This window comes from Mobula birostris, chromosome 7, assembly GCF_030028105.1.
Source record: "Mobula birostris isolate sMobBir1 chromosome 7, sMobBir1.hap1, whole genome shotgun sequence".
NCBI lineage: Eukaryota > Metazoa > Chordata > Chondrichthyes > Myliobatiformes > Myliobatidae > Mobula > Mobula birostris.
The window spans coordinates 113,623,648-113,637,257 of NC_092376.1; the positions used below are offsets into that span (position 1 = coordinate 113,623,648).

Here is a 13,610-nt window from a genome sequence, read left to right on the forward strand (position 1 = left end):
AGCTTGGAAATGTTGTAAATGGTGAGAAGAGAGTAACTGCAAGGAATGTCCTAGGTAATGGAGGTTCATAATGACAAGTGCTACCTTTTGAGTCATCACATTTTGAAGATGTCCTCAATGCTGGAGAGACTAGAGCCCATGATAGAGCTAGTTGAGTTTGCAACTTTCTGCAGCTCTTTACAATCCTGTGCTGTGGCTCCTCCATACCAGACAGTGATGCAGTCAATTAGAATGATCTTCTTGGTACGTACATATGTAGAAATTTGAAAGTGTATGTAGTGACATACCAAGTCTCCTCAAACTCCTTATGAAATGTAACCGGTGTCATGCCTTCTTTGTAATTGCATCAGTATGTTGGGATAGATCTTCAGAGATGTTGACACTAGGAATTTGAAACTATTCACCCTTCCCACTTCTGATCCCTCAATGAGGACTAATGTGTGTTCCCTTGACTTTCACTTCCTGAAGTCCACACTCATTTCCTTAGTCTTACTGATGTTGAGTGCAACATTGTTGCTTCGACACCACTCAACCAGCTGATGTATCTCATTCTTGTGTGTCTCCTTGTCCATCGGAAATTCTGCCGACAATAGTTGTGTCAACGGCAAATTTATAGATGCCATTTGAGTTGTACCTAGCCACACAATTGTATGTGTAGAGAGAGTAGTGCAGTGGGCTAAGCATACATCCTTGAGGTATGCCAGTGTTGATTGTCAGCAAGAAGGAGATGTTATTTCTGATCTGCACTGACTGTGGTATCCCAGTAAGGAAATCAGGGATCCAGTTACAGAGGGAGATACAGCGGCCAGGTTTTGGAGCTTATTGACTTGTACTGAGGACATGATTGTGTTAAACAGCAGCTTGACGTAGGTATTGCTGGGATTGAGGTGGTCCGAGGCCGAGTGGAGAGCCAGTGAAATTGCATCTGCTGTAGACTTATTGTGGTAGTAGGCAAATTGCAGCAGGTCCAAGTCCTTAGGCAGGAATTGATTCTGGCCATGACCAGTCTCACAAAGCACTTCATCACAGTAGGTGTGCGTGCAACTGGGTGATAGTCGCTGAGGCAGCTCAACCTGCTCTTCTTGGGCACTGGTATGATTGTCACCCTTTTGATGCAGGGAGGAACCTCCAGATACAGCAGTGAAAGATGGAACATGTCCAGTTGGAAGGTTTGCAGACTAGTCATCTTTAAGACTTTTAAGATCATAATCCTCAGATTTGTTATCTCAATATAATTTATTACCATATCATCTAGATTATATCTTAGAAGGTTCTCTGAAGCAATAGTCTCTTCAAATTGTTGTCAGCTATTTAATACAATGACATCCTCAAAGCATCTAATTGTCTTGTGTAACTATTGAGTTATATTGGAATTGTATTCAATTTTGCAGGAATAGTAGCTAATCTGTGCAGTGCAAAGTCTCATAAGAAGTAATAAAATTGATAACCTGTTGGATCACTTTTGGTGTTGCTTTTAAGGACAGTTTTATTGCTTTATGAATGGCACCATGAAATCTTCTAAGACTAACCCGAAAGACAGTCAGTATTTCTGTTCAACATGTCTGGGCAATTCTGCCTCCATAGGGTTCAAGTTTAATTGTCATTCAACCATAAATAAATACCTATGAATACAGCCAACAAAACAGCGTTACTCCGGAGCCAAGGTGCAAAACACAGTACCAACAGTCACACACAGCACAAGACACAAATAGTACATAAAATAGCAAGCAAATAGGCATGGTAGCGAGGTGGTTAGCACAGTGCTTTGCAGTACCAGCGATCCTGCTTCATTTCCCGCTGCTGCCTGTAAGGAGTTTGTATGTTCTGGCCATGACTGTGAGGGTTTCTCCCATGGTCCAAGGACTTACCGGTTGGTAGGTTAATTGGACATTGTAAGTTGTCCCGTGATTAGGCTAGGATTAAATCGAGGGATTGCTGGGTGACTCGGCTCGAAGGGACAGAAGGGACTGCGCTGCATCTCAAATAAATAAGAAAAAAAGATGCCTGTAAAATACAGTCACACAAAAATATATGGTCCATGACCCTAAGTCCATGAATGCTGCAGCAATCTTTAATAGAATACAATACAGCTTGTCTTTTGCCAAGTGAACACTGGAGACAGCACCAACTCCGATGCCTCCTGGGTGATTGTAAACAGGCGACACCATGGTTTGAGGCTTAGTCCTCACTACGATTGAGGCCACACAGCTCCCTGCCATTTGCCAATAAATCAGTGAATTAGACTTGCAACATTCAATAATGTCCAATAGGGTCTTGCAATCAGAAGAAAAGTGACTAATGCAATCACTTGCTGGTTAGACGGCATGCTGTTTTTGTGCACCTCTATGCCTCTTATGACACAGGCAGCAGCAAATCTGCACCAAGTTGAGCAACTTGCTGCTGGGGTAGACCTGTAGTTCTTCAAGTTCTTAATGTCCAGTAGGGTTATTGTGATCATAAAAAAAAAATGACAATAACACCTTTTGTTGACTCTGTAAGAATATATAACCCAAAAGAAGTCCATTCACACCATTTGGTTTATACTGCTGTTGAGTCTCAAACATGCAGCCTACTGCTCATTTTCATTTACCTGTGTCAGCATATCCTCCTTCGTTTCTTTTTCTTTACTTGCTTCCTTTATAAGTATGTAAATGAATTCCCTCTTAAATATATAAAGCTTTATCAAACAGTTATCTGCTGTAAAATTACTCCTGGTTTTATTTGTCTTGTGAAATTGGTAGTTGAAAATCCCCTCAAACTGGTGCTGCAACAGTTGACTATTATTATCTTTGCCCATGTAAGTGTGATGATCAAGGAAAGTTTTAATGCAGAAGAGAGCTTGAAGTTATTGATGAGAGTTGTTTCCTTGACTTGAATTTTTGTGTCTAAGGGGTGAAACTGCTTATAGACAGCCATGAAGGAGCAGGGTTTGTCTATTCTGATCCTCATTTTTTAAAAATCAATCAAATAGTGTCTATTTTGCACTAATTTCTCACCTTTATTTGTATTCTTGATTCCGTTATCATGCAAAATGCTTACTGATCTCAGCTTGGAAATTAACAATTGATTGCTTCGAATGAATGATCATTAAGTGCTCCAGCTTTTCACTGCAGCACTTCAATTCGATCACACTTCTACAAACGTACTTCTGCTTCACACACACAATGTTGGAGCATCTATGGAAGGGAATAAACAGTTGATGTTTTGGGCCAAGACCCTTCATCAGAACAGGAAAGGAAGGGGAGAAGCTACAATGAGAAGGTGAGGAAGGGGAAGGAGTAGGTGAGGGTGAAAGAGTGCATGGAGGAGAGCAATGAAGTAAGAAGGAGCTGGTAGGTGGAAAAGGTAAAGAGTTGAAGAAGAAGAAGGAAGTTGAAAGGGAAACAGGACTGTGGGAGTAAAGGAAGAAGGAGAAGAGACACCAGAGAGATGTGGTGGGCAGGTGATGAGAAGAGAAGGGGTAAGAGGAGAATGGAAAAAGGGGTGGGGGGGGGATAGAGGTCTCGCAAGAAATCAGATGTTTATGCCATTGGGCTGGAGGCTACCTAGACAGAATATGAGGTGTTGCTCCTCCATCCTGAGTGTGGCCTCATTGTGGCACTAGAGGAGGCCATGGACTTGTATGTTGGAATGGGAACTCAGATTGAAATTGACAGCCACTGGGATATCCTTCCTTTTGGGCACTTGAAGCAAAGGTGCTTGATGAAACTACCCCCCCATCTCCATTTGGTCTCACAGATGTAGAGGTGGCTGCACCAGGAGTACAGGCTACAGTAGATGACACTGACAGACTCGCAGGTGAATTGATGCCTCACTCTTGAGGGCTTTGTATAGTGTTCAGGGTGGAGATGAAGGGACAGATTTATCACTTGCCTTGCTTCCAGAGGTAAATGCCAGGGAGAACTGCAATACCTATGAAAAGTGGAGAGTTGGGGTGGGGTTTAAGAGATATGCTTAGAGATGGGATCCAGTTGTAGATGGCAGAACTTTGGGAGAATGATGTGATGGATGTAAAGGCTCTTGGGGTGGTAGGTAAGGACAAGGGGAACCCTATTCCAGTTATTGATGGGAAGATGGAGTGAGGGTAGGTGTGTGTAAAATGGAGACGTGGGTGATGATAGTGGAAGGGAAATCATGTTCTTTGAAGGAGAACATCTCAAGTGTCCTGGAATGGAAAGCTTTATCCTGAAAACAGATGCAGCTGAGATGGAAGAACTGAGAAAAGGGAATTGCATTTTTACAGGTGACGTGGTAGGAAGAGGTATTGTCAAGATAACTGAGCTTTATAAAATATATCAGTAGACACTATGGATCCAGCGAGGGAGACAGATTTAGAAATGGGAGAGAGTTTTCAGAGGTGGACCAAGTGAATTTAAAGGCAGAGTTGAATTTGGAGGCAAAGTTGATGAAATTCACAAGCTCAGCATCAGTGCAGTTGTCAGTGTAGCGGAGAAAGAGTTGGGGAGTGTTATCATTGCAGGCTTGGAATATGGACAGTTTCAAATACAGTAGCTGACAAAAAGGCAGGGATGGTTGAGTCCTATGTGGATGTCCATGACTACACCTTGGGTTTGGAGAACGTAGGATGAGCCGAAAGAGAAATTGTTGAGGGGGAGAACCAGGAGGAGAAGGGTGATGCTGGAAGGGAACTGGTTAGATCTGTTGTCTAGAAAGAAGCAGGGAGATTTAAGGTACTTTTGATGGGTGCTAGAAGTATATAGGGACAGCACATCCATAGCAAAAATGAGGCAGTCAGGGCCAGGGAAAAGTGAATTAAGTTATCAAGAGTGTGTGAAGTGTCATGGTAGGACGGGACTGAGCCAAGGGAGACAAAATGAAGTTGATGTATGTGGATAGGAGATCAGTGGGGCAGGAACAGGAAGAAATAATGGGCCTGTCCAGACAGTCAGGTTTGTGAATCTTGGGCAAAAGGTAGAAACAAGCAGTGCTGGCTAATGGATGAGAGATCTTCGCTGATGTTTATATTGTGAAAAGTATCTTTAGGTTTCAGTCCTGAATCTTTTCCCTCTTGTGTTTTGGATTCCCTCAGCAATAAAATTCATTTCTTCATACCGTTTATCCTTTTCAGATCTTTTTCATTTTGAACACTTCACCTTCCAATAAGAATTCAGGCCAGATCCATGGGGTCAGTGTTATCTATCTTTGCAGAGTGGCTTACTGTTTTAAGATGGTACTGAGGGGTGTTCTTTAGGTTGTAAGTTTAATATAGTTACAGAATAAATGTAGGCCATCTTAATGACTTGTCAAAGCAACTGCATAAACAAAATTTAGAATTTGAGCCATAATTTGCTGGGTTTGGTTTCATGTGAGCCTTAAAAATGCTGCAATGTTCTCCTTGTTAAAGATATGTTTCTGCTTTCACTTAGGCAGTAAAAACTGATTAATCTTCTAATGGAGACTACGTAATGTGCGTGATTTTATCAATTTTGAAAGCTTTTTAAAGTGTCTGTGTCTTTGATAATTTATCTCAGGGGAGACGGGTATCCACAATGACTCGATTAAGTTCAGAGAAAGTGTTCCAGTCCTAAGAGATTAGTTTGTTTGTCTTTCTACAGATGCTGACTGCCCTGATTGTGTTCTTGATATTTTTTGCTTTTTGTGTTTACGCAGTTTCTTGTCTTTTGCACATTAGTTGTTTGTCTATCTCTGTCATGTGTCTGTCATTGATTCTATTGTGCTTCTTACTACTTACTGTGAATGCCCACAAGAAAATGAATCTCAGGGTAGTACATGATGACATGTATGTACTTGCTAATAAATTTACTTTGAACTTTGATCAGTATTTCCAGCGTCTTCTGTTCTTATTTTGGATTTCCAGCAACTACAGTTTTTTTTATTTACTTCTGCAAAAGACAAAGTTTGCATTCCTAAATCTGGCATTCTACACCTGAACCGGGCTTGCAAGCATCCCAAATAGGTGTATATGAATCTGAGTTGTATATTAGGATAATGAGCTTAGATTTAACACCCATTTAACCTAGTCCCATTTGTCATATATCCCTCTAAGTCTTTCATATCCATGTACTTATCTGTGTGCCTTTGAATGTTGTTATGGTACTTGCCTCTACAACTATTTCTGGTAACTGCTTCCATATACCCACAGTCTCTATATATAGAAGTTGCTAATTGGTCCTTTTGAAATACTTCCCCTCTCACCTTTAACCTATGCTTTCATTTTTGATTCTCCAGCCCTGGGAAAGAGACTGTAAGCATTAACCCTGTCATGATTTTGTAGATCTCTGTAAGTCACTCCTCTATCTCCCAAAGTCCTAGCCTGCCCAAGCTTTCCCTATAACTCACACCCTCGAGTCTTGGTAATGTTCCCGTAAATCTTTGCAATCTTTCTAGCTTAATGTCGTCTTTCCTGTAACAGGATAACTAAAACTGTACACAATTCTCCAGGTGGGGTATCATGTAGGTCTGACCTGCATCTTGTACAACTGCAACACATCATCCCAACTTGTATAATTAGCGTCAGGACTGATGTTGACCGGTGTACCGTGCACCACCTTTGCCACCCTGTCTACCTGTGTCACCACTTTCAGGGAATGATGTACTATGTTCCTTGGTCTTCCTTGTATAGCCCTTCTTGATGACATTTACAGTTGCAAGAAAATGTTTATGAACCTTTTCTGCATTAATACTCCTAAGATGCACTCTGATCTTCATCTAAGTCACAATAATAGACAAATGCAATCTGCCAAAACTAATAACACAAATAATTGTACTTTTCATGTCTTTACTGAACACATTGTTTAATCGTTAACAGTCCAGGGTGGAAGAAGTATGTGAAATCTTGTATTTAATAACTTATAGAACCTCCTTCAACGGCAATAACCTCCACCAAACATTTCTTTTAGCTGCAGATCAGACTTGCACAATGGCCAGGAAGAATTTTAGACCATTCCTCCGTACAAAACTGTTTCAGTTCATCATTATTTCTGCAGTACTTCTATGAATAGCCCTCTTTAGATCATACCACAGTATCTCAATTGAGTTGAGGTCTGGACTCTGACTTGGCCATTCCAAGACACGAAATTTCTTTTTAAACCATTCTGTTGTTGATTTACTCTTGTTTTTGGGATCATTATCTTGTTGCATCATCCAACGTCTGTTAAGCTTCAGGTGAAGGACTGGGTACCTTGGCATTCTCCTGTGAAATGTCTTGATTCACTTTTGAATTCATTGTTCCCTCAACGATTGCAAGCTGTCCAGGCCCTGTGGCAGCAAAGCAGCCCCAAGCCATGATGCTCCTACCACCATGCTAAACAGTTGGGATGAGGTTGGTGTGCATTGCCCTTTTTCCTCCAAACATAGAGGTGTGCATTTCAACCAAAAGTTCAGCTTTTGTTTCATCAGTCTATAGAAAATTGTTCCAGAAGCATTGTGGAACATCCAGGTGGTCTTTTGTAAGCTTGAGGTGTGCAGCATCTTTTTATTTTGGAGAGCAGTGGTTTCCTCCGTTGTGTCCTTCTGTGAACACCATTCTTATAGTAGGCACATGAGCAGAGACTTTAGCAAGTTCTAGAGGTTTCTGCAGGTCTTTTGCTGCTACTCTTGTGTTCTTTTTCACCTCATTGAGCATTGCATGTTGTGCTGTTGGTGTAATCTTTGCAGGATGCCCACTCCAAGGGAGAGTAGCAACAGCATTGAATTTCTTCCATTTGTAGACAATTTCTCTTACTGTGGACGGATGAACACTCAGGTCTTTAGAAATGCTTTTGTAGTCTTTTCAGTTTCATGCATCTCCACAATTATTCTGAGGTCCTCTGAAATTTGTTTGAGGCATGGTACACATAAACAGATCTTTCTTGAGTAGAGCAGACTCTGTCAGTAATCTGACTTTTTTTGAACCACAACTGTGATTGTTTAAATGGTGTACTTGGTATTGACAAGAAGAAGTACAATTACTTATTAGTGCAGGCAGATTGTGGTTGTCTATTATTCTGACTTGGATGAAGATCAGACCACATTTTATGAGTAATTAATGCAGAAAATCAGATAATTGCAAGGAGTTCACAATCTTTTGTCTTGCAACTTCTGAATATCTTCTGAAAATTGTTATGGGTATACTGCTGGTTTTCTTTGGTGAAAGTTGATAGTGTAGCTCTTACAGATTTAATTGAATGTTGCTGAGTAGTCATTATAACAGTAACTTGTAACCATCAATGAATAACGTCTTCAAACTATAAGCAAGTCCCAGGATTTAAAATGAGCTAATACAACTTGCTATTAGCTAGCTACTAATAGCAAGTTGTATTAATTAAACTGCCCTGTCAGGTCTTGGGCATCCTAGGATCAGTTATGCATAAGCCAATCTCTAAAGCATCTAAACATTTTCAAACCACTGCTTCTGATTTGATTCAGGGCATTTGCAAATTACATTTATTGAATTTTTCACTTGCAGCATTAGCCAACTAGTAACAGCAAAAAGTCATTCTTGTTGTTTATGCCAATGCATCTTATGATTTGCCACTTCAACATTTCATTTTTCCTTTCTTCCCAGAAAGCAGTAATTCTTTGAGATCTGTGCTCAGCCAAAGTCAAGACTCTAAGCCTCCCTTAGCTCTGGACTCATTTAATGCTTTGTCCAAGCCTCCCTCCATTTTAGAACCCTTCAGCAGTCTTTTATCTGGAGGCCCTTCAACAACCAAGACTGAAGGTTCAAGCCTTAGGGATCTTCTAAATTCTGCTCCAGGAAAATTACAACGAAGTGCTGCTGAGGCCAGCCTTCCATTTCCATCCGTTTTCACATCTGTCCCAGCAGTAAGTATGAACTAAGCAGTGTAATATTTGAAATTTTTGATATATGCTTCTGTAACTCTTGCTTCAGCTAGCGGCCTAATATAAGGGATGATAGCCCCCGGCCTGGCCAAACTTAAGAAATCTCGTTTGAGTGGATGCTGCGCGATGTGTCCCCTGTTACAAATCAGTACCCCGAAATAAGAAACAGTACACGATATGCGATTAAGCAGTTAAGCTTTATAATTCTTACTTTGACTATGTGGTTAGTAAAGAAACGAAAAAAAGAAAAATAAGGGCTCAGTTTTATTAAGCAGTCTGTTGCGCAATGTTGGAGCTCATTGATAAGTCGATTGCCCACCGTTGACCTCCTCCGATCTTGGCTGTCCTTTGGACCCTCGCTCCAAGTCCACCCCATCCAGCGGTCTACCAACTCTCTCCATTCGCGTCTTTTGCCCTCATCTGTCCCTGACAAAAGACGGCGGAAATCTCTCTTGCAGCTCACAAGAAAGAACAACAGTATTCCAAACTCCGTTATCTCTAGTCATAACCCAAACATTGCTGCTGCAGTGAAACCATTACATTACCAGTGAAACCTTACAGCATGTTATATTTCAAAAAGTGGAAAATTTTGATAATCAAAATTTTGATGGTGCAATTCAACAAGGTATAGAAGTTGAAAGGAATATAGATATGTATGTTGACCCACACAGCACATTTGCCAATTTTTATGTTAGTTTTTGTTTTGCTGATGATATATGGTGTATTTTCTAGTTTTTAAATTATTCATGTATTGTACCATAGGGGTTGCGTTATTGGACTGATGATCCACATGCATGAAGTAATGACCTTTGATCACCAATTCAAATCCCAACATAGTAGCTGGGGAATTTAAATAATCTTGCATATTAAAATAAAAAGTGCTAGTATTAACCATGAAATCCCATAATTTTCACTGTTGGGGGATTGATGAACAAGGGAACATGGTATAAAATAAGGGGCCAGTCATTTACAACTGAAATGCATAGAAATTTCTTCCCTCAAAGGATAATGAATGTCTGGTATTCTCAGATGGAGGCCTAATAATTAAATGTATTTAAGGTGGTGATGGATGAATAATTGAAAGATGGAAGAATTGAGAGATATGGGAAACTGGCCTGATGGCCTACTCCTGCTCCTATTTTCTTTTAAGTCTTGTATTTTTACATTTTTTATAATATTCTGGTTTACTAATGTCTTTCAGGAAAGAATACCTGGAAGCTTTTCTAATTTGATCTATGTGTGAAGCAACAAAAGTAAGGCTAGATCAACCAAATAGTAATGGCCTGACTATTGGATTCTGACTAAGAAAGGCAGACATATCCCACTTAACCTTGCAAAGTATGTCTCTCATATATTTGAGAAGTGTTGTTTGAATTGAAATGCTTATTTCATAGATGAGTCAAACAACTCAAATATGTTTATATTCTCAGAATCATATCTTTCAGCCAGCATCCCAGACTACTCCATCACAATCCAGTATCAGGATCCTAAGAATCCTCAATGTTAATTTCAAATACTGCACCCCATATCTATATGCTGTACCCTTTGTGGCATATGGGCAGTTACAATCTGTTATCCTCCCTGAGCTCCACAGTGTATTCTGGGTAGTGCACTTGAATACACATTATTGATAGTAGCCTGGCAGTGCCATCGGTAAATGAATTGTCTGTGTCCCCCCCAGTTTTATTTCGTGGCAGGTAAATGGATGACTAGTCAGAATGGAAGTGAGGTAAATATCTAGAAGATTTGAAGTCTTTTCATTCATGTGCTTTATGTAGAATAGAATTGATTTACCCTTCCTCCTTGAATGAGAGCTGAACCATTTGAAATAACCATTGTTAACATCAGCTACCCTGAGGTTTTTTCTCTTTTTGTTCTTTAATAGAGTGATAAGGGGAAGGGAGGGCTACCGAACTTCCTGGATCACATAATTGCTTCAGTAGTAGAAAACAAAATGTCCACTGACACATCAAAGCGAAGTGGGAATCCTGCAGAAGCAATGAAAGAGACCAAGAAACAAGGTGTAATGGAAATGAGTGTTCTAGACCCAAACACACAACACTGTTGGCTCTGTGATGGTCGCCTTCTCTGCCTTCAAGACCCCAGCAACAAGAATAACTGGAAGATCTTCAGGGAGTGCTGGAAACAGGGCCAGGTATGCAGTACAAATTATGATCTTAATAGATTCACAAGGTTTGAATAGGTTTTCAGCTAATAAATATTAATTGATTAATGATGGAACTGGGATGTCTCACTTAAGATTAGATAGAATGTCGAATAACATTGTTGTCAGGTAACTTGTTCATTAATGGAGCCATTTCGAAATATTCTGTGGATTTTCTGTTCCTCAATGTGGATGCATAGTGAGCAATTCTCTCTCAAATAGGGAAGGTATCTAAAGCATTTTTTTGTACCTTTACCCTCTTTTGAAAATTTACTTTGGGTTCATTGCTCAGTTTGTTTTCCCCATTTCAGCAGAATGCCATGAAACGTTCAATTTTAACAATTTATCAAACTTCTCACTTGATTACAACTCCAAAATTCTTAAGTTTGGTCTGTCTGTACAATATGTGGATTTATTCATATGGCTTCATTGAGAACTATTCATTTAACTAGATCTCAGTATCGTATTTGTGTGAAGCCTGTGATTTTGAGCTTTAGGCCCTAAGAAGTGAGAATGCTCTTCCATTTTGTAATCTTTGTCTTCAAGGTGTACAGTTCTATTTGTGTAGATGCAAAGTCTGGGCTTTTTATTTTTAGCTCCTTAGAACAAGTTCTAAATATATTATATGTAATGGAGCCATCTAGTGGTTACTTAATCATGAAGAAGAGCAATACACCAGCCTTTTTATTTTTGTTTAGTACTGACCATGTTGTTCAGCAGATAATTACTTTGGATTATTTTGAAAGATTGACAGGAATTTTAGAAGGCTGTCTGAATTCTCACCCAACTATTTTCTTACATTGTTCTTCTCAGCCTGTGTTAGTATCTGGTGTACATAAAAAGTTGAACACAGCCCTTTGGAAACCTGAAGCTTTCAGCCAGGAGTTTGGAGACCAAGAAGTTGACCTAGTTAATTGTAGAAATTGTGCTATCATCTCAGATGTGAAAGTTCGGGACTTTTGGGATGGTTTTGAGATCATTTCAAGTAAGTATAAAAATTACTTTTACAAAATAAAACATATTATAAATTACAGAAATCAAAAGTGAATTCATGATAAATAAAATCAACAAACCAGCTCTCCTAACCATAAACAAAAATCCCAGGATTTATAATTAGCCATTATGACTTGCTGTTAGGGTATCCCGGTAAGTTTGTTGTTAGCTTTGCTGTCCTTTTGGTTTACTTAAAAATCATGCTAAACACAGGCTGAATGTTTGTGACACGTAGACTACTTGTTGCCATAGTATGTTAATTCTGGGGTACAGTGTAGTTTGTCCAGAATTTTACCAAGCTTCCAAATTTTAGAATACAGGGGATTATTTGAACCAGGGTTATTGCTTGGAATTTTGAATCTTATGGAGCGATTTGATAGCTATCAAGGTAAATAAGGAGGAACTGTTTTTGCTGGCTCAGATGTCTAGAACTAAGGAGTTAATCCGAAAGTTCGCTCTCAGCCTTTACAGAAATGAAAGTACAAAGCACTTTTACAAGCAGAACGTGGTTGAACTTCAGACTGCCAACCACAAAAGAAAGTTGATGATTTGAAATCTGACATTTGTTGATGTTTGAGGCAAAGGCAGGAGCATAGAGTTCATGGATCAGCCACGATGTCATGGAACAGGCTCTTGGACTGAATGGCCTTCCGAAGTCAAAAATCAAAGCAAGTTTATTGTCAAAGTATGTGTAGGTCATCATATACTACCTTAAGATTCATTTTCTTGCAGGAAGATAAAGAAATACAATAAAATTTATTAACAACTATACATAAAGACTGTTCAAAAACCCAATGTGCAAAAGGAGACAAACTGCAAATAAGAAGAAAATAATACTGAGAATATGAATTGTAGGATAATAACTGTTCCTGGAGCTGATGGTATGGCTCCTAGGCTCCTGTATGTCCTGCCTGCCTGCATGGTGGGAATCTTTGATGATGGATGCTGCTTTCATGTGGCATCACTCCTTATAAGTGTGCTCTAATGGGGTCGGCTTTACCTGTGATGGACTAGGCTGTATCCACCATTTTTTGTCGACTTTTCTTGGGCAGTGGTGTTTCCATCCCAGGCTGATGTAACCAGTCAGAATAGTCTCCGTTATGCATTCTTAGAAGCTTGTCAAGGTTTAGATGACTTGCTGAATCTGTGCGAACTTCTAAAGTAGAGGTGCTTTTGTGCTTACTTTGTGATGACACTTGCATGCTGGTCTCAGGACAGATCCTCTGATATAATAACGCCAAGGAGTTTAAACTTACTGACCCTCTCCACATCCAATCCCTTAATCAACCTTCAGTTTTTTCTTCCTGTAGTTGATAACCAGCTCTTTGGTTTTGGTAATGTTGAGTGCAAGGTTGTTGTGGCACCATTCAACCAGATTTTTAATCTCCCTTCTCTGCCAATTTGTCACTGTCTTTGATTCAGCCAACAGCATTAGTGTCATCAGCAAAGTATATGGCACTGGAACTGCACTTAGCCACACAATCAAGTGTATAAAGTGAGCATTGCAGGGGGCTAAGCACACGACCTTGTAGTGCACCTCTGATTAAGATTGTGAAGGGGGATATTGTAGCCAATTCTTACTGATTAGGGTCCGCGAGTGAGGAAATCAAGGATACAGTTGCGCAGTGAGGTATCTAGGTCTTGGAGC

At 39.9% G+C, this 13,610-nt stretch overlaps 1 protein-coding gene across 2 annotated transcripts in view; it reads left to right on the plus strand.

Moving 5' to 3' along the window:
* Positions 1-13,610, plus strand: part of LOC140200380 (lysine-specific demethylase 3B-like) — a 132,685-nt gene that overhangs the window by 84,402 nt on the left and 34,673 nt on the right. For both annotated transcript variants that reach the window (XM_072263634.1, XM_072263635.1), the window contains exons 17-19: positions 8,528-8,787; positions 10,691-10,960; positions 11,783-11,954. In XM_072263634.1, the coding sequence (XP_072119735.1) occupies positions 8,528-8,787; positions 10,691-10,960; positions 11,783-11,954 (702 nt within the window). The remainder of the gene's footprint in view (positions 1-8,527; positions 8,788-10,690; positions 10,961-11,782; positions 11,955-13,610) is intronic.